Raw genomic sequence first — 27,328 nt, forward strand, 5'->3', positions numbered from 1 at the left:
TACAACATATGTTTTGTTATCTTGCGGTTCATTGTTTTATGTCTTAGTTGTGGAGCTTTGGAGTTATTTGAACTTCCTTTCCTTGATTTGTCACAGCTGTCCTTCATTTATTTTGCTGTTCACATCTGTCACGGTTTAACCCCAGCCGGCAACTAAGCCCCACACAGCCGCTCGCTCACTCCCCCCCGGTGGGATGGGGGAGAGAATCGGAAGGGTAAAAGTGAGAAAACGCGTGGGTTGGGATAAAGACAGTTCAATAGGGAAAGGAAAAGCTGGACACGCAAGCAAAGCAAAACAAGGAATTCATTCACTCCTTCCCATCGGCAGGCAGGTGTTCAGCCATCTCCAGGAAAGCAGGGCTCCATCATGCGTAACAGTGACTTGGGAAGACAAAACACCATCACTCCGAACGTCCCCCCCCTTCCTTCTTCTTCCCCCAGCTTTATATGCTGAGCATGACATCATAAGGTGTGGAATATCCCTTTGGTCAGTTGGGGTCAGCTGTCCCAGATGTGTCCCCTCCCAGCTTCTTGGTGGTGGGTGGTGTGAGAAGCAGAAAAGGCCTTGGCTCTGTGTAAGCACTGCTCAGCAATAACGAAAACATCCCTGTGTTATCAACATGGTTTTCAGCACAAATCCAAAACACAGCCCCATAGTAGCTCCTGTGAACAAAATTAACTCTATCCCAGCCAAAACCAGCACATCATCTTACTGGCAGTGAAACGAAGCGGATCCCACACACCTCTTATAAACATTTCCATCCTAATCCTTTCTACGTTAGCTCTGTTTAATACAACAATTTAGCAATTGGTAGTATAGTTATAATATCAAGTAGTAATATAGTTAAAAAATGAAGAAGCACGCATGCAAGGTCATTGGAAAGTTGCGCAAATTAAAGTATAAATTAGAACCAGCATAATTAAGCTGCTAATTAAACAGTTAGTAACTGTGAGCATTTACTTGTTAGAACAGTGATTTTCTGGTTTACCTTAGAGGTGTGCAGGAACAGATTTACATTAAAGCAAAATGTAACAGTCTCAAATAAGGCTGTACACATATCAGTTTGCACCTACACATTAGTAGAAACTAGCCAAAGTCAAAGTGCCTCAGGTTTCCTGTGTACACAATGACTGTATTTCCACCTTCCAATAACTGAATTAAAACATGAAAATATGATAGATGGCTGAGTCTTTGAACAAGCCACTGCACATGTGATAGAGGTAACTGCCTCATTACTTCAGTCAAAGTTTTCTCCAAGGCCAATTGCCTTGCTGGCACCACTCAGGCAAAGGGCCTGAAGGCAGAAGATGCCCAACTCAGTCTCACCTACAACAACAGTTGCTCTCTGCTGGGCTGGGAACCGAACCGAGCCAGCTCCATCCCACTGGCTCCTGCTTCTGGTTCCAACACAAACGTGGTACGACCTTGTCTGGGTCATTTGGTGCAGGCTTATACCAAGCACAGAGAGACTCTGCAAGCGAATATACGCAACTTAGGAGCACAGAGTAATTATTTGTTAGCTAATGCACACAGCCGACAGCTAGGACTAACACGCTACTAGGCCGAGCGTTAATATACCCCGCAGCAAGAACTCAGTGAGCCTTTGGGGAGCTGGCCGTCCTGGACCAGGCAGGGAAGAGGTGTCCTGTGCTGCTCCTTGCAGAGTGGTGCTGAGCCACTCTCTTCTGAGCCTCTGCTTTCAGGTTTTTATGGTTTAAGGATGTCCTCTTGAATCTCTGAGCTGCAGACTATTTCCATTGCAATAATTGCGCTTGCTTGTGGTTTTTACTCATCTCTGTCGTGGCTCTAGCTCAAGCACTTACTCACAGCTTCCTCAAGCAGACAGAGCCCAGGTCAGGCCACAGTGCGAAGCCCAGCTGGGCCCTGAGTCACGGGAGATGAACCCCTCCGTGGGGGCTGTGCAATCCCTTTCCTAAGGGATCATGTGGCAACGAGAGCCAGCAGATGCGTGCCCTCGGTCAGACTATCCCCACAGCTGTGGTGACAGAAGGAGCAGGGGTGGGTGACGATGGTAGGTGCCCACCTGCAGCTGCCTCGCCCCGTGTCTTCCCCGGCACAGCCAGGCCCCATAATGGCAGCTTGGGCAGTCGGCCTCCCTCTCTCCACCCTTGCTCTCATGCTCTGGTGTCAAGGGAATGCCTACGGGGTGCTGCCTTAGTCAGGGCTGGACAGGGACTCCCATATTCGGCCTGGTTTTGTTTTATTTTACAGATACGTTTTATTTAGGGCATTTTGTGGATTTTTATGGCATTTTACTGGCATATAGAGAGATTTTATTGCAGCCCAGCCTGGCTCTAGTGCAGCCGGACAGAAATCGGGAGGTTTGTCCCGCATCAGACCCGGCGGTGGAGCTGCACCCCCGCGGGCTGGCCCGGGCCTCGCCGGGCGGGAATGTGCTGCCGCTGAGCAGAGCCATTCCCTTCAGTGTAGCCCCGAGGTGTTGCCGCCCGCCCCGCCGGCCACGGCCGGGCGGCATCGCAGGCAACCAGAGAATCAACCCAGCCTGCGCGCGCCGACAGTGCCCGGCTCACCGCCTCCCGCCCCTTGCCGCGACCGGCACCGCCTCGGCGGGGGCGGAGGACGGTGTGGCGCGGCTTTCGGAGCGGGTCGACCCGGCGGGCGCCATGCGGAGCCGCGGGGAGGTAGACGCTACGCTGCAGACGGCCAAACTGAACCCGGCGGAGCTGCTGCCGGTCGTGCACTGCCTCAGCTTCGGTCCGCAGGCCGGCGCCGGCGAGTGCTGCCTGCTGCAGCTGGAGCCGGGCCTCTGCGCCGAGCTGGAGGCGGGACGCAGGTACGGGCGGGGTGGGGCGCCCCCTGGAGGGCGGGGGGTGTCGCCGCGGTCCGGGCCGCGCCTCGCCTCGCCTGGCCTGGGCTCAGGCGAAGCCCCTGAGGCCAGGCGAGGCCCGGACCGCGGCGACACCCCCCGCCGCCCCGTCGCCGCTTGGGGCCTGGTGGCCGGAACGGCGACCCGAGGCAGGCTGAGGAACCGGGGCAGGCCCGCCCCGGGAGGCTGGAGTTTTCCACCCTTACAGGTCGCCCCGCCGTGCGTGGGGGAGCAGCGGCGCGGGAAGGAGATGGGGCAGGGCTGCGCTATCCCATTGTTAGTGTTAAGTATCTGACATGGCTCTTAAACGTCGCTTTTTCCAGACTTTAATTCTTCTCATACGGTTTGCATGAAAATGTAACTGTCCCTTAAACCTGGCTCAGTTAAATTGGAAACTAAAAGCTAACACCACCTAAAACAAACAAAGCAAACATAACAGCACTTTATGATGGGTATTTATAACACATTTAGATTATTTCAGCAAAGTAACTGTTGTGCACATTAAACAAAAAGATGAGCTAGGGGATGGTTCATGTATTGCTACAGTGTGAGTGAGTGACAAGGACCGAAAACAAGCTCAGTTCCTGTTCCCAGACTGTTCAATCTGGTCAGAGTAGCAACTTTATTACTAAAGTTTCCCACTTCTGTAGGCTGTTGTATTGGTGACTGTTCTGTCATGTTTGGTGTGGGGGTTTTTTTGGTGTTTTTTTTTCCATATGGAAAAATTGCTTCTCAAGAGACTTCTAGCTAAAACTGAGGAGAGTTTCTTGCCGGGCTTATAGAGGTAGATGCCTAAAAATTTGTGTTTAGGGAAGGAGATTATGTCTTTAAATGAATCCCTCTGGCTTCTGAGATTTTCTTACTGGAGCTCTTGAGGTCGGGTGGATGGCAGGGTGCCTACAAGTTAGACAAAGAGGACAGGAGAAGGATGTACAGTATTAGCATAGGCATTTGGTAGGATGGTTACATGACATCTACCTCTGGACCAAGAACAGATTCTAGATAAGTTTTTGGTACTGTTTTAAAGTTTCTTCCTTTGCTGCAATGCCAGTGACATCATAAAAATGTTTAAAATTATACAACATTAGAACTCCCTCTAAAGAAAATAGTCCCCAGAGATTGTCCTGGTTTTAGCTGGGATAGAGTTAAATTTCTTCCTAGTGCTGTGTTTTGGATTTAGTATGAGAAGAATGCTGATAACACACTGCTGTTTTTAGTTGTTGCTAAGTACCCTCCTAGTCAAGGACATTCAGCTCCCATGCTCCACCGACTAAGCTACGCGCACAAGATGGGAGGGAGCATAGCCGGGACAGCTGGCCCAGCTGGCCAACAGGGTATTCCATACCATGTGATGTCATGCTCAGTATATGAATGGTAGGCGTGTTCCAGGAAGTAGCGATCACTACTTGGTTATCGGTCAGCGCAGGTGGTGAGCAATTGCATTGTGTATCACTGGTTTTGTATATTCTACCATTATCATTATTATTTTCCCTTTTCTGTTCTATTAAATTGTCTTTATCTCAACCCACGAGTTTTTCTCACTCTTACCCTTCCGATTCTGTCCCCATCCCACCGGGGAGGGGGGGAGTGAGCGAGCGGCTGCGTGGTATTTGGCGGCCTGCCAGGTTAAACCATGACAGAGATGTATGTTATTAAGCCTGTCCATACTCAGTGCAATATTGATAAACTGCAATTGGTTAGAGGCCTGAATCATGCTGAGGAGCACTTGGAGCACAGCTGAGCTTTAATCATGCATGCAAGCTTTTGGAAGAAAGAAGAGCAGTTTGATTAAATTGAATCTGAGCACTTAATTTAGTGTAGCCTGGGAGGAACTGAATGTTCCCCTGTTGTGGTCCTGCTTCGGTGTTGTCATGTCCTCGCTAAGAATCTCTATTTAATCAAGTATGTGAGCTGAAGAGGGGGGTTTGCATTGATTCTTTGTACTGAAATGCTCTAGAAGGTTTTCTTTCCTGCTTGGAATTACTTGCAAGAAAATGTGTATGTTTTTGAGAGGGAATTATCTGAAGGATGCTGCACAATAGACACAATTTCTGTTTGCTTTCTTGTTTTACAAGGGTCCTCATTAAAGAACAATTCTAGTTGTAGTCTCATTTCTAAGATTAGTGAACTAGTTCAGGCTTTAAGCATCACCTAATCAGTGTTTTAGGGGGCTTTCTGTGCAAAGGCAGGTGAGGAGGTTCGACTGTGATCTGCTTAAAAACCTTGTGTACTTGTCTTTCAGAGTGGGAAAACTCAAAAAGGTGAGGAAAAAACATAATGTTAAGATATTTGAGATTAATTGACAATTACATCTTTATATTTTGGTATACTGTGACTCTGCTACCAAATAGAATTGCAGTTTATAACTTCTTTACCAATGTATAAATGTCAAAAAATATCAGACAAGTTTAATAGCTGTTCATCCTGAAATAGAGGTAAAAATACATCTTTATTTTTATGCTATTTTTTTTCCAGCCTAGTAATCCGTGGTGAAAAGGATGAACAAGCAGTGTTGTGCAGCAAAGACAAAACTTACGACATGAAAATAGCAGATACCTCAAATATGCTGCTGTTTATTCCTGGTTGCAAAACTCCAGAACAGCTGAATGCAGATCAAGCATCTTGTGATATTATTCATTCACAGGTATGTCTTTCTGGGTTTTTGTTTGTTTGCTTTAATTCCCTACTTTCTTATTCTCTATAATTTCTTGTATTTTATCCAAGATGCATATGAGAAACCCAGCTGGGATTCAGTTGCCTAAACATAGGCTTCTAATACCATCTTGATGCCTTGTGGTATTGGTCTAGCTACGAGCTGCCACTCTGGAAGGACGTGAGTCTCCTGTAGGTTCTTTGTATATTGAACAGCCCCAGGAGAATGTCTTTATAAATATGCTTTGTACACAGGGGGCACGCTATACCTTAGGGTGTCCAAAATGGCTCTAGGCCCCTTCTTTAGGCAACTGAATTTTATCCATAATGTATGATAATTATTGTTTCTAAGAAGTTAAAACTTTCGTTTATTTTCAGTGGATAGTAATTACTTGTGTTAGGTATTAAAAGCTTTCAAAGAAAATTTAATTTCTTAGTGTTAGCAGCTATTTTTAAAATAAGCTGTTTGCAAATTGTTTCTTAGGAGTGCTTTCCCGAAAGGCAGATTATACGATGTCATGCCTGAATGTTATTTTTTTAAATACAGAAATATATTCAAAGGTGACTCTCTTTCAACTAGCATCTGGAAAGATTTGTTGCAGTGAATGATTTTAGAGTTCTCAGTTTAAAGAATTCATTGTTCTCTGCTCTTCTGAAGCATAGTTAATAAAATTCTACTAAAAATAATTAGGCAAATATTATTACTACGTCATTATTTGCTGTAATGGATATAATGACATCATTGAAGAGTAATCCTGCTTGTCCTTTCATGAACATAATAATCAAAACAACATCATTTCTTCCGTGAAGTCAGCAGTTCAGCTAATAGAAAAAGTTAATTCAAACTAAAGTAGATTAATGAGAAAGTAATATTCTTCCATATTCTTTTTTTTTTGCTATGTTTAATGATCTCACTAGTCCTCTGAAGTCACATATGTCAACATGATATAAATGTGATTTGCTTAGGAATTATTTTGAGAGTTTTATTTCTAAGAGCTCTCTTAATGTTTTCAAAAACATTATATGGTGTATTAACACTGCAAATTGAAACATTGCAAAAGATACTATGTTTACTCAGTGTGTTGGGGCTTCACTGCCCTTCTCCTGCAGTCTCGGTGCCATTCTTTGTACCACTGGCAAGGTCAATACTCACAGCCAAGGCATCTGCCATTTTATTCACTTCAAACAGACCAGCTCCAGTTATGAGCTTTGGATTATAAATTAGGATTATTTATTTTCTTTTCTATGCAGAGTACCTTCTTGTTCATTACCAAATTGCTCAGAAAAAAACTTGGCAGGAAAAAAATCTAACACTTAGGTAAATGCTATTTGACATGGAGGGAAAAAAAGCTTAGAAGTTTATCAGGAAATTAGTATTTACCTGAATTTTGTGCCAAGCGAGCTATGGAATAGTTAGATTAAAAACTGAGAGCTTTCTCTGTATTAGAATTTGGATAGGACTTATTCTACATATAGGTGATTTGCTTATAGTTGATTTAAATGGAACATTATTTTAAAGTTTGGGGTTTGTTTGGTTTGGTTTGGGGTTTTTTTGGGTTTTTTTTAATGGATGACCTTAAAAAAAAAAAGCAGTCTGGTGAAGCATTTAGGTTATTTTGAAGTACTATCTGGAGGCTTTTTCATGGAGGCTGTGGTTGGTCAGGAGTCACAAACCTGGAGCCTGTTCTGCCTCTGCCATTCTGTTGGTTTGGTAAATGGCAGAAAATGCTGAAGGGCCTCCGATACACTGTCCTCTTCAAGGAATCTTTTAGCAAGTCCAAGCCGTACTCCATGAAACACCTCAGGATTGCTCTGAAGGTAAAGTTTTATTAGATTAGTGTTGTTGAATCAATTACACCTGAATTTCCTGTTGCACCCTTTAAATTTGTGCGTTGAATCAGAGTAAGGAACAGAGATGTCTTGTTAGTTGTGTGCAAGTGTAACTTACTGTCTCATTAATGTCTGTTTTACTTGAGCTTAGTGACATGATGATTCATTAAGGTGTAAAAAGACCATGAAGTAGATCCCATGGGAAGAAGAAGTAGGGAAGATGGAAACAGGATAATACAGGAGGGGTTTTATGGCGGTAATATAACTTAGTATTAAGATGAAAAGAAATGTTCATGAGGACTGTGCAGAAATATATCCCATGATGATATTCTATCATTTGCATGTAGAGTTGAGTTGTTCCCTTTGTGATATGCACTACGAACATATTTTTATCAATCAACAGTGGATTTTTATTCTTTATTGGCTGCGGTAAATTTTTTTATTGAAAATATTACAATAATTGTTTCATTTTTAAAGTAATTACCCTATTAATAAATTCTTGTTCTCAGTGACTAGATTAATACTTTTTGCTGACAATTTTTGGTAAGCTTCTTTGAATCCAAATGGTAGATCAGAATGTTTTAAGAGTTGCTGTTTTTTCTTGTAGATTGCTGGCTTCGGCAATAACTATTGGGAATTAAGGAGATGTCGACCTAAACTGAAGAAACTGAGGAAGCTTTTAATGGAAGATCCATATGAAGGGCCAGATAACCAGAAAGATCAGACTTCAACATTTTCAAAGGTAAATTAGTTACGTAAATTACTTTCTTGTAATTGGTAATGGGCAAACTAAAGTGAAGATACATTTTTAACTAGAAAAATGCCTTTCCTCCCATGTTTCACAGTGCTGCTTTGAGTTAATTTTTTGAGCCTACTATTCTAAACAAGTTGGTAATTATTAGTACTTTCACTGAGTAGCCGGTAAGCAACCTTTTTTTAGTAAAAAAAGGAAAAGGAAGGACGCCGAAAGAGACTGGGGATTTCCCTTTTCATGTGGGGAGTTTCTTGAAGACAATCTTCAGAACCTTTTGTAAGTTCCTTGAGAGTTATATGACTACCAAGGTATAATGCAGCCTTTCCTCCTTCTTTGGGGCTGTCATGTATGACATGTCATGTATGAGCTAAGTATATGGTCACAGGACACCCACGTACAAGTCGCTTGCCAATCAGTAATTTATGATGACAAGGAGAAGCACGGAGTTGCAGAGAAAGACGAGGATGATATAAGGCAGAGAATATGACTGACACTACAAGAAAGGAAAACACAAATAAAATCCTGTCCTGCTGCCCTTTTATGTTTCTAGGAAATCCAGTGTAGGATCTAAACAGTAATGGAGAGACCTGGACTGTGCAGCATATGATCTCAGATAAAAGGCTTATAAAAATCCTGGAGTTTTGTTAGTTTGGTTGGTTTTCCTTTTGACTTTAAAAAACAGAAATGGTTGCTCCAGAGTCTTTTACACTGAGGCTTGGTTGAAGCTGGTACTAACAAACCATCTCTGTGTGCTTGCATGTACAAACATAGATGTTACTTTTCTCCCTTGGAGAGAAATGCTGCCTCTCTGGATGATTAACCATCTAATTTCTGATGAGTTTCAAAATCTTTCCCCCAGCATTGCCTTCCCCCCCCATTCATTTTTCCTACCTACTCTGGTCTTGGCATAGAAGGACATAGCAGCAAAATAAGGGATGGCAGAGGGAAAAGGGCTTAAATTGTCCAGAAATTATAAGCATTGTCTAAGGCTAGCAACACAAAAAGATGTCATATGCAATAGTATTTACTGATAATATTAAGTTCATTTTATAAAAACATGTCAGTGTCTCCCAAACATTAGTGCCTAGTTTGAGGACTGATCTTCTCCGTTTGTTTTGAAGGAGAATGTTTCATGTATCGGATTACTAGAGAATAACTAGATATATCTGATAAACGTAGATGAAGCTTAGCTATGCCACTGGTGGAACTTTAATCTGAAAACTCTCCACGGGAAAGCTCTCTTTCCTATGGGACTAATTCTCATTGGATTCCAAACAATACATGTGTAGTAAAAATTTTTGCTGTGTTGTTTGCTTATACTTAATATTTATTGGGTGCTGGCAACAAATAAGCCATCTTTAATCTGTTTGAAAACAAGTTACTATGTTGTGGTGGCTTACTGTAAACTTCTCATGGTTTTCAGTTGTTTGTACTGTATCATACACAGAGAACTACAGGAAAGGAACCAAAAGGAACTATAGCACTATAAGGAATTACTGTAAGGAAGCCTGAAGCATAGTGATGTGATTTAGTAGACTACAGGAAAACTTAGAAACAGACTAGTACACAGCTTGCTCAGGATGCACCAAATTAAAATCCTGGGTTTTACAGTGAGATGGCAAGGTGTATTCAAATGATTGAATGCATCCAAGTTAATATATTTAATATGTTTCTTACCCTTATCTGGAAATTGCTGGTATAGACGTGATACAAGTCAATCCATTCCATTTTATGTTTGCAAGGATGATGCAGCTGATAAAAGCATCGTAGCCGAGAGCAGTGATTTCTTAAAAAAGTTGTTGGAATGCTAGCCGGGCCTCACACGGGGAACAAATGCTAAGGACTCCTGTGCAGGGTCTTATCTGAATGGCAGTATCTAACTCTAAGACACACTTGCATATTGATCTGGGGATATTTTTGCTCTCATTTGCTAGCAGTATTTTTTAAAGTATTGTATAATATGGTCATCCCTTGCTGAAATACTGATGTGAGTTCAGTGCTGTGTAGCCTGATGATGTTTCAACATACTGTCTAATAGGAGTGGCATAGCAGGAAGAGGAGACCTTTCTGTATTTATTAATTTTTTTTTTTAACATGTGGATGTTCCAAACTTAGTGTTGTTCCATTTGTGTTCCCATGGTCTGATAGATCTCAAGTACTTAATCCAATTTTATTTTTTTTTTAATAGGAACTATTCTTACACTATAATCAACAAAACTTAATATTAAGAGTTGATTAAAAAGGCTGTAAGGTGAATAAAGGAATTGATGAAGCCCTATTTCCTATCAATTTTCAGTCTGGTGTTCCTTCCCTTTACTTCACTCGTCATGATACCTTCTGTTCCTCCCATGTCTCCTAAATCTTTACCGCAGTATCCACAGCACCCTCCCGTCTCACCAAGTAACTGTTCTGCAAGGAGCTGTATGTACTGTGGCTGGGTATTATGTGCTGCATGTCCGCTAATTGGTTAGCAGACACCAAAACACAACACATAACTGTTGAGGTCATGCGGGAGGAAGGTTTCCCTCAGTGGAGGTACTATGTTGGAGTTCTGACTTCTATCCAAAAGTGATAAGTGATTTTTGTTTTGCCTTTTCTTTGAATCCCACAAATTAAAATATGTGATTTAGGAAAGACAGGACACATTGACTTTTCATTTTTGCTGTGATACTTTACTTATGATGCCTACTTGGGCTAGTTTGACATCCTGGGAATACAGGTATATTACTTATGCATTGCACAAGACTTCCCTGTAGTTAGACTGGTTTTTATATTGAATAACCCTTCAAGAAAATGTTGTAAGTTACAGGAAAAGTTTCAGAGAGTGTGGTAAACCTTAGAAAATTCAGAGTCTGGGGAAAAAAAATCAATCTTTTAAGTCTTTCTTTCATTATATCTTATTATGCTTTTAGCATGCTTGCTGAAGCAAAGGAGAGGAGTAAGGATAACCTGTTTTATTTCCTTCATTTTTTTCCTTGTTGCAGTATACAACAGAAGATTTGTTAAATCTGATTCAAGCAAGTGAAGAAGAAATACTGCACCAACTGCAGGTTATAGATGCCTGCAAAATTGAAGGTATTTGTCTCTAAAGAATATTATTGCCTATGAGGAAATAACCCTGCTTTTTTTCCCAAAATATCTGTCTCTCCTTTTTTCTAAGGCCCATTCCACATCCTCGTCTTTCAAGGTGCAAGTTACTTCAAAGTACTAAGATCTGCTTCCATATTTCCTATATCCTCTGCTGCTATGAAGCTGATCAAAAAGATAAAACTGAGCAGGAATTGACCAGTCTGGCTCTTTCCAGGGTAATTCCTTCTTTACTTCTACAAACACTGGCATCAGAGTATCCCACCCATAGCATGAGTATTTTTTGGTTGGTTGCCCTCTTCATGGATGAGTGGGTACTGCTTTCTGCGGTTCTAGAGGCAAAAATAGCTGATCCTTAGGTAACCCCAGCCCTTTGATAGTCCTTTCTTTCTCCCAGACTGGGTTTATCCAGAAGTCTTCCTACCATATGAGGCATATAGACCAAGTGCTTCACCTTGGGACAGCTCCTACTCATCCTATACTTGGCCAAGCCCAAACCCAGACACGAGGTGACAGCAGTCCTAGTCATAGAATAATATAGGGCAGAACTGAGTTCTGGAGGTTATCAGATCCAAACCCTTGCTTTAGAACAGGGCCAACTTAGCGCTGGCTGCTCAGGGCCTCAACTGGTCAAGTTCTGAGCATTTCCAAGGATGGAGATTGCACAACCTCTGTCCAGGCTGTTCCAGTGTTTGACTATCTGCAAGGGTGAAAAAAGTATCCTAATAACCAGCTGGGATTTCCCTTGTTGCAACTTGCTTGTTGCCTTCTGTCCCATCACTGAGCACCACTGGGAAGACTCCTGCTTCGTCTTCTCTATGCCATCCCATCAGGTAGGTGAGGACAATCTCACAAATTATTTTGTCATTTACAGCTGCACAGCACCAGATCTGTGCTTTGTCACATCTGGATTTCTGTGAACTTGGCTGGACCTGAACTGCCACTTTGCAGGGCCAGTGCAGCCCGTTCTGTTTATACAGTTCTGTGCCTTAATTTTATTTTTTTCAGGGTTTTTCCCTGAAAAATCAGTTTTTCCAGGTCTGATTCATCTTGGGATGGGATTTGTAGTGTCTTTGTATCTGTGGCAGTTAATCTACATAAACAGTTATGAATAATTGAGATAATTTTATTTCTTTCTCCTTTACCTTTGCTCTTACTATTCTGTTCTTTTTCTCAATTTTAATCCTGAAAAGGACAGAATGCTGTCACTGTACTGTTTAAAGATGTGACCTAAATGTCCAGACTCCTGTAATGTATCTTCAGGGGAATAGCATTAAGGTGTTAATGTTTTCCTTCTAACACTGTTTTGTGGTTTTCTACTTGGCAGGATATTGGAGAATTTTGGAATTTGACTATGAGATGAAACTCTTGAATCACGTGACTCAGCTAATAGACTCAGAGTCCTGGTCTTTAACTAAGGTTCCTTTACGTGCCTGCCTTGAGGAACTTGGTTCTTTAGAGCCCACGTAAGCAATTACTTTTAGTACTTAAAATTGTCTACAATCATTATTAACTATTACTAATTGCAATCATTATTAATTATTTTTTAGGATTATAGTCTTACAACTCTAGATTCCAGTTACCATGGTGTTAATGATATATTTTCTTTGGCTGTAAAATATACAAGGGCATTAGTAGTTTAGTCAGGCAGGTTACTAAACTGTTTTTTGTGTCTATTAGTAATATTTCCATTGATTCAATAGTAGAAACATTACTGCTGAATTGCAAATGATCGAAGTAGCATGTACGTAAGCCGTAAATTGCTCACCATCTTGAAATACTTGTTCTGAAGCTAGCCAAAAATGTTTAGTTTACCTCTTGCATAACGTCTGAGATGGTGGTATATTTTCTGGTATAATACTGAATTCAGATCTTAAGAGTCGAGTTTATTGTACTGCCATTTGGCGTCATGAAGTAATTTAAGATTACCATTCAAACAAACAACATTTACAATATGTAATGTTTTCCATTTATTTGGCTTTTGGCTCAAAAAGAAATCTTGCTTTAGTATTAGTGTCTGCAGTTAGGTTGTAATTTTATGCCAGAGGTCTGGACAAATACCTGCTATTCAGTAAGGGATAATTAACTGCCAAATTTGTGACTTGCATCACTTCTCATTGGAAAGAAGTGATATTGCAAAAGTCTCTTTTCCTTATTCTCGTTACGCCTTTTAGTCTTTGCTAGTTATAACTAGAAAGTGGAAGAGACTTTTGGGGATGACATGCGAAATTAACTCCCATCTGTCCTTTTAGTCCCCTTTTGTCCTCTTTTAACTTACTTCTAGGTTTTTAGCAATTTGTTCATTTCAGCCACAAAGACGTGTCCCATCCTCCATTCTCCTTGATTTTTTTACTTTACCTGTTCCTTCATCTTCGTCTTGGTAAATGTTTCTGTAATGTCCTAATGAACGGTTTTAAACCTTGATTTCTGATTTTTTTTTTTTTTTTCCAGAGAGATGATAGAACATATTCTTCTAAGCTATGGAAGGAAACACATTGATGATGGTAAGTTTAGGAAAGCATGCGTATTTTAACTTTGCATAAAGGAAACAGTTATTCATGAGTACGTGCAGATTTTGTGAGGATGGCCCAAACAAATGAATTTGCTACAATGCCAGTAAAAGGAGGGAGCAAACAGTGAGCTAAAAATCAGTAAAATTGTTAGAGAAAGTTTAATAGGAAAAAGGACTATTAAACTGTACAAGACACTAGGGAAAAATCAAGAACTATCAGAGGTACCTGAAGTGATTTATTAGGTGTCTACAAGCCATAATTTTGTGACTAAAGACAGATCACTAGTAAAATTTAGCTGAATGTCTCTTTAGTTACCCTAGGAGGTCTCAGATGTTTAAGCAATTAATTATGTTATTGTGAATAGTTAATGACATGTAGATCTCCCTGAATACAGCTTGCCTGAAGCAGACATCTGCCTTTGATTGCTTGAACTGCACCGCAAGATCCGTTGATTGTATTGATTAAATCTCCATTGCCCATCTCACATATAGACATAATATTTCAGTGCCTTAATCTCAATCTGAATTCTTCCCCACAATTGCTTTCATCCCACCTTTGGCTGAAGTAGGAGTTGCACTCAACCTTAAAGGACATAAGAAAGTAGTTGGAGTGACACAGATTGTCTTCGTAGGATATTTAGGCAGGTTGCACAAGGAACAAGTTTGAATTGCAGGAAGTCCAGATGACTGAAAAAATGGAAGGAAGTGTTCATGCCTGATGCTGTTCAGAGAATTTTAGCCAAGTCAGCGTGAAAGAAAACAAATTCTCATTATTCCCTTCATCATCTCATAAGGATGATTAAGAAAGTGAAAGTTTTGTTTAATTGTTCAACCACAGACAGCAAACACTTTAATACATTCAGAAATAGGAATGAAAGCTGTAGGAGAAACAATGTTACTCTGAAAGGGGAAAAGATGGGAGGCAAATACATTTATTGGTACAAATGAATACTGTAGCTTGGACAGTGCTGCACACACATAATACTCTGCTTAATTTGTTCTTGAGAATGAGAAGATAACATAATTTATCCAAAGAAATACCAAGTCTGGTTACTCCCTGAAGAAGAGAAAAAACAGGATACTTCGTTTGTAGAAGACTGTAGAACAGAATGGAAATACAAGGCTGTTCTTTGTTCTTTTATCAAAAAGCAAGAACCCAAGATAACCTGTTTTTGTTTCTCAGCAGGGGAGGTTTACTTTGAAATGCATGAAGATAAAATATGCAGAGCTATAGCACACATGCTTTTGCAAAATGCAGTTAAATTCAATCTCTTGGAGTTTCAAGAAGTCTGGCAACAAAGTGTCCCTGAAGGGATGACAACAAGACTTGATCAGCTTAAGGTAAAAACAAAGAAGCATGGATTTTTTCATGACTAGGCTGCTAACTGACTTGTGTCGTGTAGATTTTATCAATTAATGGGGATCGATTGTGTTATTTCTGTCAGCTTTTGAGTTAAAGTACATCTTATGACATCCTCTATGAGTATCAGTAGTCTGGAATCATGACAATTCAGGTTTCTGCAAGTTTGGCATGTTTTATTGTTTGAAAAAAAGTTGCAGCTGTGTAGTTAATACTTGTAAATGTAACTAGAACAGAAGCTGAAGCTATTGTTGAGCAGATTGTAGTGACAGCCAGTAGAGTAGCAAGCACTATGGAAATCCTTTTGCTCAAAGGAGGCAGAGAGATGTTGGGAATTAATGGATTTCCCCCTCCCTTCTTGTCATAAAGGAAATGATAAATACTGCCTGTAAAACAGCGCCTTTATGATACTTTTTCACTTTGCCTCTAGTAGTGCAGTTTTAGAAGGCTTTTGAGGTGCAAAGAACAACTTATATTGCCAGAAAGAAGGAAGTTTAATTGTTTTGTCTTTACTTAACACTTTCTCTCTGATGGTGATCTACAGGGCCTGGCTCTTGTGGACAGAAGCTCAAGACCAGAGACCATCTTTCTGCTAAAAGTAGAAGACTTACCTGAAGACAATCAGGAAAGATTCAACAGCTTATTCAGCATACGGGAAAAGTGGACAGAAGTGGATATTACCCCTTACATACAGTAAGGATATATTTCTTTTTATTAAGATAAAATTAGTGTTATATTCTTCCCTTTTTGCATAGCTGACTTCTTATCAGCTATGATTACCTCAAATACTATACTTTTCATTTTAAATGGAAATTTCCCACCCCTGGGAACTGTAGCTATATTCATTGGATTTACACTTGTGTAAAGAGCTGATCCTACTGAATTTAAATGGGCGATAACTGTCTTACTTGATTGAGGCAGACTTACCTCAAAGGATAAACCTCCTGACATTTATAATGTCTCCATATTTACAACACAAGAACTATAGAGCAATAGTGCTTCCTATACTGCATCCTTTGTTCTTTTGGTCGTTAACACTTAAGCTACAGTGCTATCTGGAAGGCCCAGCCAAGATACATGTGAGCAAATATAGATAGTAACTCAGAAGTAACTGCATCAAATCTTTATGAGTGGCTCTAAATTTACTGTAATGTAGTTAACTAGTTCAAAGCTAACTGTTCTGCTAGACTGAAAACCCTTTAGAGAACAATAATAATAAAAACCAACCAACTCTCCCTAAAAACCAAAATCCTTGTTTTTGAAGTAAACAATGTAGTTTTGGCTGTTGCATAAATGTCAAGCCAAGTTCTAAACTTTCAGTAATTTAAAGCATTATGTGACAGTTACAGGGTTTTTTGTCTCCCAATACCCTAATCCAGTTTATTGCTATATTTACAAGTATTTCACGGATTCATTTTGCATGAGAATATCTCTAATGCCAATGTCATCTGCTTTATTTCCTCTATAGAGACTTATGTGCAGAGAAGCAGACAGTTGGTGCTCTTCTGACAAAATATGCTCGCTCCTCAATGCAGAATGGTGTTAAAGTTTATAATTCTAGAAGACCCATCTCATAACAAGTATTGTTTTAAAAACTGAGAATACTGAATGGAGTAACCGTGAATGTTGCTTGTTGCTGCCTTCTGGGGAAAGGAGTTATCAACCAATATTATACAGTGTTCTTGAGTTTAAGCAGCTAAGCTTCTTGAACGAGTTCTGTTTTCTGCTCAGCTAAGTAGAATGTGAGAACACTTGCCTCTTCTAAGAAACTAGTGTCAGCAGCCTTTGCCCGTCTTCCTCTTGCCCGTCTTCCTCTTGCCCGTCTTCCTCTTGCCCGTCTTCTTTTTTCTTTGTGTCTGTAGTTATGCCAGGAGTCAAGCTACTTCTTGAATACACTTTAGCTGTCTATCCATGAACTGAAGTCTGACATTAAAAAAACCTACTTGAGAATAATTGAATCAATTGGATTGATTTCAACAGCAAAATGAAATGCTTTGTCTTTTGCCCATTAGTGAGCATTCTTAAAGATTAAGATGTCGTTGCAGTGTTGACATTTTGAATACTGCAGACCTTGACAAGTTCATGAACAAATTATTCCTGATGGAGACTATACTACTCTTAATTTTGGAAGGTGGTTCTTTTTGTGGTCATGTCTGTGAGTAACATTGGCACAAGCTCTTAACACTTTAACACTTGGCAGAATTGCCTTTTAAATATTACAAAAAAACAAATTGCAATCAAGTGTGAAGATACGAGAGAATAGTTAGACATTGTGTTATGAACTTCCTATAAACTGCCATTAGAATATAACTGATGTAAAATTAAGTTTTACAGAAGACTACCTTTGCTTTCTAAAGAGAGCTTATAAAACTTTGTAATGTGATTATTTTTTAAAAACTTTGTCATGGGAAAAAAACACATACAAATTGTGTCTTGAAAACTTAGAGTGGAATATTATTCTGTGTAGAGCAATGAAACAGGATTTTTTTTTTTTATGATATTGTCATAAAGTGGAGTGCCTGAAATTGAAATTTTGTAATCATCAAAAAGGATTGTTTGCATGTCAGTGAACTGGAGTTTAATATTAGACATTTTTCAGATTTTTTTTTTTAAACTTAACAGTTGTAGGGTTTTTTATACAAAAAGCATTTGCTGCATCAAACTCAGATGTAAGGCATGAAAAACTTTGGAATTGCTAGCGTGCCAAATGTAGAGTGAGCGGGGAGAGGAAAGAAACTGTAAATCAAATGTAACTCTTAAGATGGATGTGTGCATCCTTGGAATTTTGTTATAGATAAAAAGCTGAATAAAAACTACTTCCTGAGCTCTGCTTATTCTTGCCCACTGATGCAAGATCACTTCACTGTGCTCCACATTTCTGAAGTGTGCAAGTGTGGTGTTTGACCCAGCTGTGGAGGCTCAGCCGGCTTATAAAGGCTCTCTGCTGGGAAGAATTGCCGCGAAGAATTCGCTCTCTGGTTTCAACAGCTGTGGTCCTTCTAAGAGCTCCAGAAGGTTCCTTCTCAGAGTTGGAGAAGAGGAGGCTGAGGGGAGACCTCATCAAGGAGGTTGTAGTGAGGTGGGGGTTGGTCTCTTCTGCCAAGTAACAAGCGATAGGACAAGAGGAAATGGCCTCAAGCTGCACCAGGGGAAGTTTAGATTGGACATTAGGAAAAATTTCTTTACTGAAAGAGTGGTCAGGCCTTGGAACAGGCTGCCCAGGGCAGTGGTTGAGTCACCATTCCTGGAGGTATTTAAAAGACGTGTAGATGAGGCCCTTAGGGACATGGTGTAGTGGGCACGGTGGTGTTGGGTTGACGGTTGGACTCGATGATCTTAGAGGTCTTTTCCAACCTTAATGATCCTATGATTCTGTGATCAACGGTGATATGAACGTGAAAGCCTTAGAAATAACTTCCATTGCATCATACAAGGTTCCTTAGTTGAAATACACCAAGACAATTAATAGTCTTGTAGTCTGTCATACGAGAGTGTATATTTACATTGGGTTTTGTTTTGTGAAACAAGTAAGAATTTAAGTATTACATGAACAGAGCTGTCTCATAATACCGAGGTAGTGATTCACTGGCGTTGCCCTGCCCGAGGGGAGCCCCCCCAACAGGGCAGATGGCCGCTGAGGGCACCACCGCACGTGAAATAAACCCCAGGCTGTAAGTCGGACCAAACAGTTATTTGACGGACCTGACCCTTCCACACTACCCGAGGGCTCTGGGTCGAGCCGCAAGCGCAGCGGAACGGGTTCCCCGCGCGGGCGGAGGCGGAAGCGGGCACCCGGCACCGCCAAGGCCGCCCTCCCGCCGCCCTGAGGCCCCGCCCTGGGCCCGGCGCGCGCGTGCGCCAGTCGCGGCCTGCGTGCCCCGCGCGCCTGCTTGCGCCTGCGCTGGAGTCTCGCGGGGCGCATGCGCATGACGACACGACCGGCCCCGTCCTCTGGATTTTTTTTTTTTTTTTGCTTGTTTTTTGCCTATGGCTGCCTCTCACACCGGTACACTACCTTTCTGAAAAACAAGATTCCAAAAGACTTTCCATCCTTAAAGAAATAAAGCTCCCTTAAACAGGCTGTGACCTTTCAACGGCCAGGGGTCAAAGGTTACTAACAAAATGGCGGCGGTTGCTGAAGGGGAGAGAGTTGGCGGGGCGCGGCGGGCGCGCTGCTGAGGGGGAGCGTCGCGCGGCCTGGAGAGCCCGCGCCGTGCCGGTGGGCCGCCCCTGCCCTCCATGCCGGCCAGCCCCAGCCGACTGCCCCGGACGAGAACGAGCCGCGGGAGCCCGCAGCCCAGCCGCCGCCCGGAGCAGCGCCCGCGTCTGCAGCGACGATAAGGCCGGGCCGCGGGGAGCTCTGCCGTGCCGCCTGCGTTCCCCCCTCCCCGCCCACTCGCCCCCCGGCACCGCCTCTCCCACCTGTCAGCGGACGGTGCTGCGCCAGCCGGCTGTCCCAGGAGCGGAGACCCCTCGGCCGTTCCTGGCCAGCCGCCCCGGCGGCGCCCTTCCAGATTCAGTAGCTCCCACCTCCACTGCCACTTGAGCCGGTTGATGTACGGGGCTTCTGCGGAAAGGAAGCATGCCGCGCCTCTGAACTGGTATCGTACCCCCAGCGGAAGAGGGGTTGTGTGCTGCACTCAAAAGGTTGTGTAGAAAGACTGAGTGCTGTTTGTGATATAACTATGGTGCTTTTTCGAGCTGAAGATGCCTGACTGTTGGGAGTCACTGATCTACTGGGGAGATGAGTGATCAAATACAACCTGACACAGGGAAAAATCGAAGGACCCATCAAGCGAGGATGATGTTGATGCCAGTCTGACGGCCAGCAGTGTGTGTTTAGTGCTGCTGTTCAGGATGAATAGGAAGAAAGGAGACAAAGGATTTGAGAGCCCAAGACCATATAAATTATAAGTATCAATTTTTTTTAAAGTTCTATACTTGAGACCAATGCACATTTGAAACAGACCACAGGCTGATCAGTAATTATTTACCTGAGAAGGCTGGAACTATTGCTTATGGTGTAGCTTGCACTCAGAAAATGCGTGTTGTGGGTGTACGTTTTGTTGTGTAAATGGACTCATGGACAGTGAGTCTGTCAACCATGCAGTCTTATCTTATAAAGATATTTACACCGCACTCTTCAAACCTTGGAGATCTCTCCACACAGTATCAGCACTACAGACCATGCTACCATGTTTCATTCTTACTGCTGTGTCAAACCCTTTTGACTTAAGGGCTTTTTTATATATAAAAAAATGCTTGCTTTTGCATTTAAGCAAATTTGTCATTTTTACACATTCATTATTTTGGTTGTAACCAAGCTGTAAAGCGGTTGGTTGTGGATTTCAGTGGATCTTTATGTATTTCTGTTTATACCTCCTTGATTTCTTGATAAATATGTAACACAAATGTGTTTCTAAATAGAATCACTCTTGTTATCACACACATTTTAATGTGTAGGTAATGTTTGAATCCATCATTGGATACTAGATGTTATCATTCTCTTGTAGGAATTTTTATTGAACTTGCTCAGCTGAAGCAGAGTCACTTTTTAATGCACAGAGTACATGAATATGTGCATATGTGTGATGTGGCATAAAAGTTGAATTATTACAAGGTTGTATCTTGAGTCATGAATAGCACTACTGTGCCCTACTACAGAAAAAACATAGAAATAACTTCTAAAGTTTTAAAAAAGTTGGAATTACTATTTTTTCTTCAATTTTTTAAATCAGAGTTTTATTTACCAGGAGTTCTAATACATCATTCAACATTTAAGCAAATGCATTTGACTTGTTTAAAACACCTATCTTGACTGATATATAACCATTATTTAAAATAATAAATTCTTATGACATACTAATTGTAAAAGCACCTACTATATCTTTTTTCATGTGTAGTACCTGCTTACATAAGTTATGTATGAGCATCAACTCACCAGGTAAATTTTCCACAGGTCTCTGATTGCAAATGTTACAGCTGCATGCCGTTTCTAACATGCACATCACTGAAGTGTTAGAACCTGATTTTATGCCATTAGTAATACTATATATACTGTTGCATGATGTTCAAAAGCGATGTTGTTATCTTCCTGTGTTACTAGTAATATTCATACTGGTATGATACTATACTTTGCTTTTATTGGAACTTTTCTGACCCTGTGTGCAACTTCTATTCATTATTTGTTTTGGACCATGTAAGAGATTTGGACCATCATGAATTCTCCTTATATAAATATATGGTCTAAATATGCATATTGTCTATATGTACATACATCCTGTATGAGCTCTCTGTTTTTTTAAAACTGGGTTAAAATATTATTTTAAATGCTGGCATTTGTGCAAAACCTTACTTACTTAAATTGTTATTTTTTTTTTCCAGCACAACTCACCAGGTAGTTTGTATCAACAACATAAATTTTCAGAGAAAGTCTGTTGTAGTAAGTATTTTTTAATAAAATGTGAAAGTAGAAATTAGAAGTCTGGGTTTTCTTCATGCACACACAAGCTAATTATGTTCTTCGGCTTCTTTATATTTTATACTTTATAATCTGATGCCTCTCATAAGTCTGTCATTCCTTGAGATGCGTCAAATAAAATCCCTTCTAATTGTGAACACTTTAATCTCTGTAAGCAAAAGCTTTCTAAAAGAAAGTCGCTGCATTATAAATAATATTACAAAGCAATTTGCAATTCAAAATTGACCTTCAACATGGGCTGATGTTAGGGATAGGGTTGTAGAGTTTTCTAGCTTGTATGTGGGTTCACTGGGGCTTTGAAGAGACTTTTACGATTTCAGGCCTGAAGTCATTGAGGCTTTTTATGAATTTAGATAGCTGCCTAAAGGGATTCTGCTTAGGTTTTAAAAATTATTGTCTCAAGCTCAGATACCAAAACTTAAAACATAGTGATGCTAGTAACTTGAAATCTGGTCAAGACAAGCGGATCATTTCCAGTAAAAACAAGCATGATTGTCAGTCATTTTGAAGTTTTTTTATTTTGTTTGGTTTTATTTCACAGCTGGGAAAATTCACCTGTTAAATGATACGAAAGAAAATGTATTCTAGACATCTAAAAGGGCAAACCAATTTCCTTTTTAAATAAAAAATAACATTTTTTTACCTATGATTTTCTTTTGAAAAACATTAATAAGAATTTTTTTTATATATCTCCTCTTTGTGAATTGGTAAAGATTTTACAAAAGGTTTTGATTTGTTTTTTCATAGGGTTATGTGGAACTGACAATATTTCCCACAGTTGCAAACCTGAATAGAATCAAACTGAACAGTAAACAGTGCCGGATTTATAGAGTAAGAGTCAACGATTTAGAAGCAGCTTTCATCTATAACGATCCAACGCTGGAGGTTTGTCACCATGAGTCAAAGCAGTAAGTGATGTGTTTAAAATTCTGCAGATGTAGTGTCTTCTGTTGCTGTTAAGCATGACCTATTTTATTGTATTGGCAAGTTTTACCTGGTGATTTCCTAATGGAACATAAGTTTCAGACAGAAACAGTTAACTTTTGGTATGGTGACTTAATTTTGGTAAAGTATTTTGGCAATAATTTTGACTCATGCTATTCTTCTTTAGAATTTCTTTTACTAATGTTTCTTTGTGTTGTTTTATAAAAGTATCAGAAACTTTTTTAGAAGTACTTTATGGGGAAAGAAAGTGGTGGATGCCAGTAGTGTTCACAGTGCTTTAGGAAACTGTCCTTCTCATGTGTTTTTTCCCTCGTAAGAAAATATCTTTGGGTAAAATGTTTTATCTTTGATGGACTTCAGGTTTATCTATGCTGAACTTTGACTCTCATTTATTTAAAGAAAATTTGGTTACATTATTGTGGCAACAGCATTTTGTTTATATTCTTGCAGAGAACATTTTACAGTGGTGCAACTACATTCATGAGAGTTCTACGTCAGAGGATTGCCCTTAGTTTTGGGTTTTGTGGGTTTTTTTTGTCGTTTCTTTTTTGTTTGTTTTTTACTCCAGCATAGTTGGTTAAATCAGTTTGGTTGCATCAGTATAATATTATGTAGACCAAAACTATTATGTTCTAATAATTTGTCCTGCAAAAATTGTCCTGATTTTTATGATGTGTAATGTCAGATTGGATGATAATTTTTGTTCCTTCCTATTTTTAGACCTAAGAATATTCATATGATATCAAAGTTCTTGGGAATATTTCCCATTTTCCTAATAAGACTTTGTAAGAATTGTTTCTGATTTTATTAAATATGTTTAGATAGCCTTACATATAATTAACTTATTACTTTGAAACAAGTAATAGGAATAAGGCAAATCATGTGACTGTATCAGGTTAACTATTGGATTGCTAAATTAACATGCTTATTACTGTCCTTCAGGTATTTGTTGTGTCCCCTTGGACAGTGATTGCTCTGAGAGATTCGGAGGCTGAAAAGATGGAGGGTGCTTAGTAAGCAGCTTCAGAGGTGATATCACCTTGATTACCTCATATAGCTGATGAAGGCAGATAGGAACTAGCTAGACATTCTGAAGCAAACTGTGGAGAGTTCATACAGCACTGCTGGTTAGATTTGTAAGAATAGTGGCATTCTCAAATGTTGTAGCTACATCTATAAGAGGTTGTCTACCCATTGCCTTAATGACTAGAGCCTTTGAGATGTTTCTTAGCCCATCTCAGTTTTCAGGTTAAACCTGACTTAACTTCTCTGACTATTGTCTGAAAACTAGAGTATTAAAGAGGACTTCTGTTGTTCAGTTACTGAGATTCAAGTGCTACTTTTTATCCTAAGTCGCTCATCATTGGATTTGAACTGTTTGTTTATGGCAGACACTCTATATTCCTTTATTCGTCACTGATGCAAGAGTTTCAATGATTTGGTTTGCAAATGCAGTGTTCATTTATATAGGACACTGAATTGGATATCAGAGTTCTGAAATTTTGTTTGAGTCCTGATACTGAACCACTTGAGTCTATTAAGCCTGTAATTCCTGTCCGTTTTGTGACTTGATTTTTTTGTCGTTGTTGCTATTGCTTGGTAAGTCAAAAATTCAGAATCTTCATTCAGGGGATTCTAATTGTTCTGAAGAGATAGAAATTAAACCTTTTGGTCTTTTCTAAGGAATCAAACTTTCATTATTTATTAGCATCTTAGATTAGAGTATAAGTCCTAGAATGTTATCTAAACTCACTTTGAAATTTGAAAGGAAAAGTTTCAAATTTATTCACCATCTGATATTGCAGAGCAAGTTTAAAAACATGTAGCTTCCCACATGTTTTGGGGAAATGATATGGGAAGAGACGTCCATAAAAATCTCATATCTGTTTGGTTTTTGGTAAGAGAAGCACCATGGGCAAATGTTTTCACTAAGTATTCTCTTTTGATTTTACTGAAACTTATGTTCATGTTTTCACACCTTCTTTTGGCAGCTTGGTTGAATTTACAGTTTGCTGAATTGTTAAAGAACTTCTAATGAAAGCGCTATATATGTTTAACAGTGGCTGATATGAAATCGCAGAGTCCGTTAGGTTGGAAAGGACCTATTGAGATCACCTAGTCCAACCCTCCTGCTCAAGCAGGCTCAGCTAGAGCAGGTTGCACAGGGCTGTGTCCAGTTGGATTTTGAGTATCTCCAAGGATGGAAACTCTGCAATATCTCTGGGCAAGCTGCTCCAGTGTTTTATGACCCTCACAGTTGAAAAGCATTTTCTTATATTCAGGTGGAGTTTCATGTATTTTAACTCGTGTCCACTGACAGGACCAGAGGCAATGGGCACAAACTGAAACACAGGAAGTTCCCTCTGAATATTAGGAAATGCTTTTTTACTGTGAGGGTGACTCAGCGCTGGGACAATTTGCCCAGAGAGATTGTGGAGTCTCCATCCTTGGAGATACTCAGAAGCCGCCTGGACATGGTCCTGGGTAACCGACTCTAGGTGGCCCTGCTTGAGCCGAGGGGTTGGACCAGATAACTTCCAGAGGTCCCATCCAACCTCAACCGTTTTGTGATTCTGTAATAACTGAATCCTAAATTACTTCTGGAAGATATGAGAAAGGAGCAGCACTTAAAATGTCTGAGTACTCCATTATGTTAAAGAAGAGATCAGGAGAGATAACTCTATCATTTTGTGGAGAAAGTGAGTTTCTTTGTTTAGCGTCCTAGTGGTATAGTGGAACATCATTGGTTTTTTCGTATTATCCTGTTTAGAAGCAGTGAACGAAATTTGAGGAAAAAGTCAAATCCTTTCACAGGGTTACAGCGGCCTGTGGTTTTCACTGCTGCAAGTTTTCACATTGCTATTTGAACTTAATAGAAAGCGTATTTCATAACTGCTGTGTTATTCATAGTTACGAAAGACAGAGGTCACCAAATATTCTTAATGAAAAACTAGTATGCCTCTTTTCTTTATCTCAGAAGTCAAAGGCTACATGGGTTACGAAGTATTAAGAGATGTGTATTTTTTCCATTGAAATACCTGGTCACAACTGGGTATTGAGCATGATGGTAGCTAAGTTTTGATTAAATACAGCATCTCTGCTCTTAAGGCAGGATTACAAAGAGAAATGCTAGAAATCTAAAAACACTAGAATTAGTACCTCAAAAAAAAAAAATTCTCAAGTGGGTTTCCTCTGCCCTTCTTTACAAAGAACTGCTTCTAGAAACAGCAGTGGTTTATAGTAGTCTTTATATCTAATCAGTCCTTGCTCTGCTGGTCATCTCTTCCAAGTTCTCGTTTGTTATGGCATGTTTAGTGATGATGTCCTTTGTACCCTTGCAGCTGAACTAGGTATATCAAATATTTTGAACAGGACACAGATCAGTCATCAGGTTTTGTTTCTTGTGTTACAGGGATAGTGACCTTTTGCACAGTTTTCTTCAGTAGTCTATTGAACTAGTAAATGTGAAATTAAGATGGTTCTTGGCAAACTGTTTATTTAAAATAATTTGTTTTATATCTTTACTCTTTCCTGTGGTGTTTAGCAAATAAAAATTAATTCAAGTTTTAAGGTTTTATATGCAAACCTTTTCTTGCTTTTGATAATGCTTTTGGTTTTCTTAAATGCTGATTTCTAAAGGGATGCATAAAGTATGTAGAAAAAGTTGTTAATTTAATGGACTTTTTCCTACCTTTTTTATCAAAGTTAAAATATTTTGAAGACTTCTTATTTCCTTAGCTATCAACAAAATTCAATTAAAAATGGAAAATTCTGTATTTTAAAGCCACTGTAATTATTTCTTTGGGAAGACCTGCTACAGCATCCGTGACTTGAAAGGTTGTGTCTGCTGATATGAGGTGAAGGTCAAGTTAATTGTTTCTTGTTTATGTTGTGCAAATTTTGGCATGCAAGAAAACGTAGTTAAAAGAGGGTTGAGAAAGTCAAGATTGAAGAGAGCTTTATGAAATATAAGCAGCGCCAGCTGAAATTGTTTCTGTCTCATCACGATGTTCTCTGCTACTTCTTGGGTGAGATCTTCTGTCAGATCATCTCTGTGTGTTCTGAATTTGGACATTCAACTTGTTTTCAGTTCAAGTAATACTTTTGGCTTTATCATCTATTGATGCCAAAATCAAACTCATTGACATGTGGTCTCTGTCATTTCACATTTTCATTGTTACAGATGGTGAAACAATTTTTTTTTAATCTTGTTTATTGTCACTTCTGCTGAATGACAAAAAAACCCTCACTAAAAAGGTAATTAAAAATTGATGAATTTTGTAGGAAATGTTAGAAACCTTTAGTTAGTGCATTAGATATATTTTCAGCATTGATGCCATTACCAGTTTATCTGTCAGTCCCAAACCATAATTTCAGTTAACAACTGAAAGAATTCTTAAAGTTTTATCTAGAAATAAAGTCAGTCTTCCATCTTGTAATTTCCTCTTGAGGCTTCAGGACATCATAGCTTTTTCATATCGGAATAGATGGATGAACTTATGTAATGCAGTCACTTCCTCCCTGACTGAGCAAACATCTGAACAGTGCTGTAAGGTGTAAAACATTCACATAGTTTTACCATGTGTACACAAGGTGGCAGAGAATCCCATTTTGCTTATACTTTCAAGGAAGAGTTTGAAATCTTGCAAAGGCTGGAAATATTGTTGGAGAATGTCTATTTGAGTCTTGTCTTAGGGCTGTTGTTGTTGAGTGTTACAGCCGCCTCTGTTCTCCTCATCTTCCCTCTTTTCTTTATAAATTGTTGCTTTCTCGGTTCTGTGAATATAGGGGAAGTAGGATTTATTTTTCTGGGCTATAGTATGCAGGAATCCCACAGTGTGTATTCTGACTACTGAGAC

The 27,328-nt window shown here is 39.9% G+C and overlaps 2 protein-coding genes across 3 annotated transcripts in view; both read left to right on the plus strand.

Moving 5' to 3' along the window:
* The first annotated feature begins 2,587 nt into the window (after nt 1–2,587).
* Nucleotides 2,588–17,867, plus strand: DSCC1 (DNA replication and sister chromatid cohesion 1). The gene is made up of 9 exons (XM_075141233.1): nt 2,588–2,815; nt 5,324–5,492; nt 7,938–8,072; nt 11,069–11,159; nt 12,499–12,637; nt 13,623–13,675; nt 14,867–15,024; nt 15,588–15,736; nt 16,512–17,867. Exons 1-9 carry the CDS (start codon nt 2,646–2,648, stop codon nt 16,618–16,620), a joined length of 1,173 nt encoding a protein of 390 aa, XP_074997334.1. The 5' UTR covers nt 2,588–2,645; the 3' UTR covers nt 16,621–17,867.
* Nucleotides 17,868–18,854: 987 nt separating this feature from the next.
* The window catches only part of TAF2 (TATA-box binding protein associated factor 2), a 65,309-nt gene continuing 56,835 nt past the window's right edge, over nt 18,855–27,328 (plus strand). Inside the window, exons 1-3 of one of the 2 annotated variants that reach the window (XM_075141237.1) lie at nt 18,855–19,953; nt 21,431–21,485; nt 22,272–22,432. In XM_075141237.1, the coding sequence (XP_074997338.1) occupies nt 19,901–19,953; nt 21,431–21,485; nt 22,272–22,432 (269 nt within the window). In that variant the 5' untranslated portion in view covers nt 18,855–19,900. The remainder of the gene's footprint in view (nt 19,954–21,430; nt 21,486–22,271; nt 22,433–27,328) is intronic. The other variant, XM_075141238.1, reaches the window with a different exon arrangement.

The sequence above is a fragment of the Calonectris borealis genome, chromosome 2 (genome assembly GCF_964195595.1).
Source record: "Calonectris borealis chromosome 2, bCalBor7.hap1.2, whole genome shotgun sequence".
Taxonomy (NCBI): domain Eukaryota; kingdom Metazoa; phylum Chordata; class Aves; order Procellariiformes; family Procellariidae; genus Calonectris; species Calonectris borealis.

Excerpts from the sequence above, each read along its gene's own strand:
- DSCC1 (XM_075141233.1), top strand. The coding sequence starts at position 2,646 with ATGCGGAGCCGCGGGGAGGTAGACGCTACGCTGCAGACGGCCAAACTG. Across the intron at positions 8,073-11,068 it reads AGACTTCAACATTTTCAAAG|TATACAACAGAAGATTTGTT; the intron begins GTAAATTAGTTA and ends TCCTTGTTGCAG. Across the intron at positions 15,025-15,587 it reads CAAGACTTGATCAGCTTAAG|GGCCTGGCTCTTGTGGACAG; the intron begins GTAAAAACAAAG and ends GGTGATCTACAG.